General features: G+C 33.5%; 1 protein-coding gene across 1 annotated transcript; it reads left to right on the top strand.

Annotated features, from left to right (window-relative positions):
* The first annotated feature begins 2,479 nt into the window (after positions 1 to 2,479).
* Positions 2,480 to 3,860, top strand: LOC134712890 (protein FAM43A-like). Its single transcript, XM_063574885.1, has one exon. It carries the CDS (start codon positions 2,864 to 2,866, stop codon positions 3,839 to 3,841), a length of 978 nt encoding a protein of 325 aa, XP_063430955.1. The 5' UTR covers positions 2,480 to 2,863; the 3' UTR covers positions 3,842 to 3,860.
* The last annotated feature ends 3,264 nt before the right edge of the window (positions 3,861 to 7,124 follow it).

Consider the following 7,124-nt stretch of genomic DNA (forward strand, 5'->3'; position numbering starts at 1 on the left):
AGAAAGTCATTACACTAAAAGCTTTGTATAATCTTCTTCAGCTGTCTTACATCTATTGACTTTTATAATTGGATATGATAATAAAACTAAACTTGTTTCTTACAATGTTGTTTGCGACCGCTTAACTGGAAGAAGAAGAAGAGATGTACCTTTTAGTGCTAAAATTTACTCAAATATTCAAAAGCGGAATGACTTATTCGATAACGTGCAAAAGGCGAACATAACGTCATTTGATTTTCAGATTTCCAATAAAAAAAATAACCGTACAACAGACATGTATCTGCATTGTAGACCCATTGGTGGCCTTTTGCTGTATGGTCATGTTGTTCTCTCTTTGACACGTTCCCTATCAGTTCCATTCTCAATTTTATCATCACGAATACTTCCAAGCGGCACTGTGTTTTGGTAACAGTATTTTTGTGTTTTTTTTATCTGAATTAAAAATTATTAAATTGACCAGAGTTCTTTTTTACATTTTTGCTATAAATGGACGGTGTTGTTTGTTTAGAGTAACATTGTTCTTTGTTAAAACTACAAAATGGCATAAATAGGAGTATTTCATTATCTTCCTCTTCAATTTTACAGTTTTTCGTCTGATGTTGACGAATCTTTTTTCGGTTTTACAATTTTTCGTTTGATGTTGGTGAAGCTTTTTTTTTAGTTTTACAGTTTTTCGTTTGATCTTGGTGAAGCTGATTTAGTTTTACAGTTTTTCGTTTCATCTTAGTGAAGCTTGCAGTTTTTCGTATCATCTTGGTGAAGCTTATTTCGTTTTACAGTTTTTCGTTTATTCTTGATGAACCTTTTTTCGTTTGACAGTTTTTCGTCAGATCTTGATGAGTCTTTTTTAGTTTTACAGTATTTCGTCTGATATTGGTGAAGCTTTTTTATGTTTTAGTTTTTCGTCTGATGTTGGTATAGCTTGTTTTAGTTTAACAGTTTTTCATCTGACAGCAGTGTATCTTTCTCTTAAAGGGACAACATAACAGCGAAATTTTGAAAAAAAGCGCTTCTGTATTTCGCTGTAATATCGTTACAACTATGATTTTACATGTGATGTCAGGAGACGGTCATTTGATTTTCTAGGAGGAAAGGGGTATTTTGAAAATGAATATCCTGGCCTGGATAAGACAAGATCAATATAAATATTCTGTAACGCAAATGCAGATATCAATCGTGTACAAAAGTGCAGAAAAAAGGAAACGTAGCAAAAAATGAAAATGAACAGTCAATCCGAGAAAAAATCCCGTACTCGTTTTATGATACCTTTTATAGACATAAACTTTTATATTTCATTTTTAATGAACCAACCTATCATACGGCTAAATCATGAACCTTTCGAAATCATATCATCTGTACTATAATTTGTGTTTTGTCCAATCGTGTAATACCCGTCAAATCACGATTGAAGGCCTTTGATGGACAACTGCTAATATTACAAGATGTCCTCAATTCTGTCTTCTATATAATAAAAGTAAGTGTGGAACTATCAAAAACTTAAAAAGCAGATGTGTGTGGGGTAATTGTCACTTATTATAAACTCATAGTAACCAGGATTGAAATTGTGTATTTGCGCCAAACGCGCGTTTCGTCTACAAAAGACTCATCAGTGACGCTCTACATGTAATCAAATAAAGTTTTAAACGACCATATATAAAGTACAAAGTTGAGAAACGCTCTTTAATGAAAATCATTATATACATATATATTGAAGAGATCAGAAAATTGCTTTCTTCAGCTGTTGTCTTTCTATATTTAGAGATTTCGATGTTGAAGTTGTCTTTCGTTTTTTGAAGATTTGGGTACTGAAGGAAGATTGTTTTGCCTTCGTTTTGTATCTTCTACTCAACTTCTTCCATAACAGATCAGGATTATTTGTATTTCTGTAGATTATAAAATATTGTATTGTTATCGTTGCAAGTCTCCTTTAGATTTTCACATTTTTAAACTGTAGAGATTTAGAGCTTGATATTATAAGGTTATCTATATTAACATCTACATGTCATCGTTAGTAATTTGTGTCGTTGGGTTGGTGGGTCTTAGACGCATACCCCACATCTCATTTTAATCCTTCTTATTTCCTACAGAATTCGTCAACAACTTATGATGTCAACTAATTTTAATACCAGGAATTATTAATTCTCATTATTTTTATGCCATATCTTATCTATTCTATTTTTTCGAGGCGTTGGCTAATGAAATGTAATCGGATTTTAGAGTTAAATATAAATTTCTGTCATAATTGGAAAGGCTTAACATGATGTTCATGTTGTTCAGCTTTAATCATCTCGAATGAAAATAAAATGAATTTGTCAATATCTTTTAAAATATTTAAAATCAAAACTATGAAATTAATAAATTTCACCACTCAGACAGTAAAGAGGTGACAATTTTCAGCGAATAATTCAATTATTGTCGTTTTAAACAAAGTTCATATCTACAGAGGTAATAGTTTTTATAAAACCAATCGATTTACCTATGTTATACCACGTGACCGTAAATCATTACCACCTGTAAAGGTGTGCGAAATGTATTACACATAATTGACAGTTGAAATTGACCATGTTTGGGTAGGAGGAACGTAAACAGAAGAAGAAAAAACATACATTTCTATGTTCACAAGGAAGTTGAAGGATACAAGAAATTTGTTAATGAATGCATCTTTGACCTCCACACAGGTAAAATACCTAAGTGGACTGGGGCGTAAAGATTAAGGTCAGTGACGTTAATTCATTACCTATTTTACTTATGTTCACCGGTAGTCTACTGATCAAAAGATCATAATGGGAACATTCAAGATGAATAGGAATTCGGCTTATGATATTTATTTATGAGGATTTAAGCGAAAACTGTAAACATCAAAATGAGTCTTTTTAACTGGAAAAAGAGTTTGGCAATAAGTGATAAAGAACCTACATTTAAAGTTCGATATCTTGGGAATGTACAAACCGCTATGATGAAAGGAGAGGGTTGTGTTGACAAGCCAGTAACAATTATCTGGAATAATTATACGCGAAGTTCACATCCTGGTTTAGAAATGAAGTTGACAATCACGAGTTCTGGACTGAGTGCCTTCACTAAAGAGCAGGGGATCACTGAATACCGTGCTCATCGTATTTCCTATTGTATTGCTCACCCAAAATATCCCAGATTATTTGTCTGGGTTTATAGACATGAAGGTAAGAAAATGAAAGTAGAACTACGATGTCATGCAGTTTTATGCAAAACCGAGGCAAAGGCGAAGGCACTTGCAGTTCAATTACACGAGAAACTTAAATTTGCCTTAAAGGAATTTTGCAGAGAAAAAACACGGAAACAGAATTCACGGTTAGTGTTGCAAAGAACTAATTCATTACCTCAGTCCGGTGAAATTCTGCCTAAAAGGACTAAGTTTTTGAGCACAGGACAAAAATTCAAACCACCAATTTCAAAATCAAACACGGCACCCAAACTGGGTGACATATGGGAGGACCCAATTGATGAAGAATTAGCAGAAATCGACGAGGAAGATGACATGCTCGACGAAGAAGAACCACAATCACCCACGGTTAGAGCATTAGACTTGGGGGGCAAACCAATTGATGTGGATTCTCTTAGTAATCGTGTTATAGACCTAGAAATCGGAAACAATATAGACGAATTAAAATTGAATAGTGATGTACAATTCTGTTTAAACGGTGACTCAGATGATGAAAGTTCTGAGTCTGGTTTTCACGAGCAAGATCAAGAAGGGATCAAAGACGGTGTGAATACGATAGATAGTACAAGTCTAGAGGGCGAAGTATGTGAGAATCCGTCAGGGGAAGTTCTAGAAGAACGTACAGTGATGACATGTTTATAATCTTGTACAACTATGACAGGTAAGCCCCCTGGTCTTGTTTTATTTCCAAATATTGACAAGACATCGTATTATATCATACTTTCAAAGAATACACTAAAGACTATCAACTCAAGGGACTTGTTAAAGCAAAAACTAGGGTATACAAAAATGTTTGTTAAAGCAAAAACAATTTTGATAATGGTATACAAAAATATATGGTCAACCTTTCTTCAAGAGTATGCGTGAAATATTTGCACCTGGACATTAAAGAAACAATATTACTTCATCAATACCATTTTAAACCTTTTCTATCCACAGTGGTCCAAAACTTATTCATGTAAATCAAATAACATTACAGCGAGTTGGGGTCATTATACATGACATTTGACATTGTTTTATTGAGAAAGAATACCACTTTCTTTATCCGAATATCACTTATAAATTGCATGTTAGCTTTAAGTACATATTCTATTTGTAATTCCAAAGGGGGTTCGTTGGACTCACAAACTCGACTTTAACAGTCACAATTCGAACAGAACATTGACTGTAACAGTGCTTATTTGTTTTCAAGGGGGGTCGTCCGAACCCCTCGACCCCCTGGCTACGGGTATTCGACGTATATAATAATTGAAGAATATCTCTTCGTGTAACTGATGCTTGCAATTGTCTTAGCAGATTTTTAAATGAATTTATGGAGGGAGGCTTTAATTATTGTAGATGACAGTTTATTCCAAGTTTTGGCTATTCTTGCAGATAATGAGTGTTTTAGAATGTTGTGGATAAACTTTTGGTCAACATTTGTTAGTCCTTTGTCAATTAAAAATATATTGTTTTCGTATAGTCGCCATTTACGATTTTAACAGTTTCTCATCCTTTTATTCTCCTGTATGATGGTAGAGATAAACCAAGTTAGTCAATCTCTATGGTTAACTTAAATCTTTGAGGCCTGATACATGTAGCTGCTATTAACTCCATCTATCTTGTAAATATGTGTGTTTTCTATTGTGACGAGACCAAACTTGCGTAATCTAGATGGGTTCTTTTCATAGCTTAATACATACATGTCTTATATGATCAATTCCCTAGAATTTATTTCCAACTTGGACCTTTTTAAAAACGTGTTTAAATCAGAACGTAAATTCTCAGTATAATAGCTCCATGTGTGTTTTTCGAGGGCTAACAAAAAGTTGATTTACTTTTTAAAGAAATTACCAAAATATACATTGTATCATAGATCAAATGTATTCGTTTAGTTTTTGTTCACTTGTGTTAATATGTCTTTTGGTTGAGTTGAGCCATTTCAATTGATATGTTATAGTGTGTCTATCTATGTTGTTGTGTTGCACTATTGTTTCAGATAAGGGTAAAGGTTTGATGCCATTATAACGTTTAAACCCGCTGCAATAGTTTGAACTTGTCCTAACTCAGGAATCTGATGTTCAGTAGTTGCTGTTTAATTGTTGATGTGGCCCATAAGTGTCCCTCGTTACTCGTTTTTTTTAAATTTATTTACTAGTAAATTAGACCTTTGGTTTTCCCGTTTGAATGGTTTTATACAATTATTTCTTATGGGCTCTTTATGGTTTGTTTTAGTGTTTAACGATGTGAGCCAAGGCTCCGTGCCGAAGACCGTACTTTACCTATAACTTGTGTCTGATCCTTTTGTCATTTTGAACAATAAAATATGTTTAAACTAAACTAACTATGATGGTTTACTTTTATAAATTGTGACTTGGATGGAGAGTTGTCCCATTGGCACTCATACCACATATTCTGATAACTATATCTGAAGAAAGCTCAAAAACGCAATTTCACAAATTGTGGCTAACTCGGATACAAAGTATTTCATATTGGCGATAATTGCTGAGAGACGGAGTGAATGAAAAATACCATTTGATGCAAAAATGAGAACGTGTAAAATTACGCAATTTTGTATAAAATGTAACTACCGTCAACGTTTTTGCATGGAAGACAATTTTCAATCAGGGAAAAATACGTAAAATAAAAGTCATGTACATGTTTCTAATATATAAAATTGTGAATGCAAGCAGGGATTTAAAAAAAGAGATCAAAGAACAGAAACAGCACAAAACCACCAATGGGTCTTTAACACAGCGAGATAAACCCGCTCACGAAGTAAATCTGTGTAAGGGCTTCGGATGGGACATTAACAAATTTGTAAACTTATTTCCAGTTCCAATGACATTTGGCATTTATTGTTTGTGATTATAGAGATACAAATACAGTGGACATTCACCATACCTCTTTATTACGTTTAACTGAAGTCTCTATAAATATTTACGACGATTTTATTAAGTGGAGAGCGAAAGTATACAAATATGGATCTAAATTATACCAACATGTTTACAGTTCTGAAGTTCATTTTTAAATTTTCACTAAGCCTCCCTTCATGTACATAAATGCGTAAATGTTTATATTTTAATGACATATTTTGAATTTGTATACATATATCATATCGCTTATACGACGTTTCTATCAAAACAGGTTGATGCACATGTGTTACCATTCTAACGAGAAATTATATAACTTTGTTGGTTGATGTACATGTGTTACCATTCTAACGAGAAATTGTATAACTTTGTTGGTTGGTGTTCATGTGTTACCGTTCCCGTTCTTATAAGAGATATTAAATTAGGAGAACATAAAGCCCCAGTCACGTGGACATTCGGGTGCTTATATGCATGTATATATGAACGTGGAAATACATATTTGGCTAAAACGTGCATTTGACTACAAATTGCTGCTAGATTCGAAGTAATGGGGCCATATATTTGTATAGTTTTTATCCCGTCTTCCCGTCGATCCATTCGTCCGTCAGCCCGTTATTCGAGGTTTCTGGCTGATTGACCCCTTGTATTAGATTACAACCTATCTATTTATGGTCACATTGGAAATATAAAGATAGGTTTTTTTTCGGAACAAGACGCACATTGAAACAATAAGAAGGATCCTCTAGTAAAGTCGAATTTAGCTCCTTTCAGTGGTAGACCGCCTTTTTAATGTGCAAAGTGTTTGTTATACAGCCCTTGTTCAAATAAATCAAATGCACACATTTCATATTTCCATTACTGACATAGACAAAGATGCATATATTTGAATTCATCGATACAAACAGTGCATAAAATATCTTTATTTGTATCTGAAGATAAATGTACATGCTTTCCTTTATTCACATGCTTGTATTTTACAAAAGTGACGAAACATTGCAAAGTATCTTTACGCAATCAATGAACTCTTGCATGTTCCATATTCATCAAACTCTTGTTATTGAACTAGTGTAATT

The sequence above is a fragment of the Mytilus trossulus genome, chromosome 3, assembly GCF_036588685.1.
Source record: "Mytilus trossulus isolate FHL-02 chromosome 3, PNRI_Mtr1.1.1.hap1, whole genome shotgun sequence".
Taxonomy (NCBI): Eukaryota; Metazoa; Mollusca; class Bivalvia; order Mytilida; family Mytilidae; genus Mytilus; species Mytilus trossulus.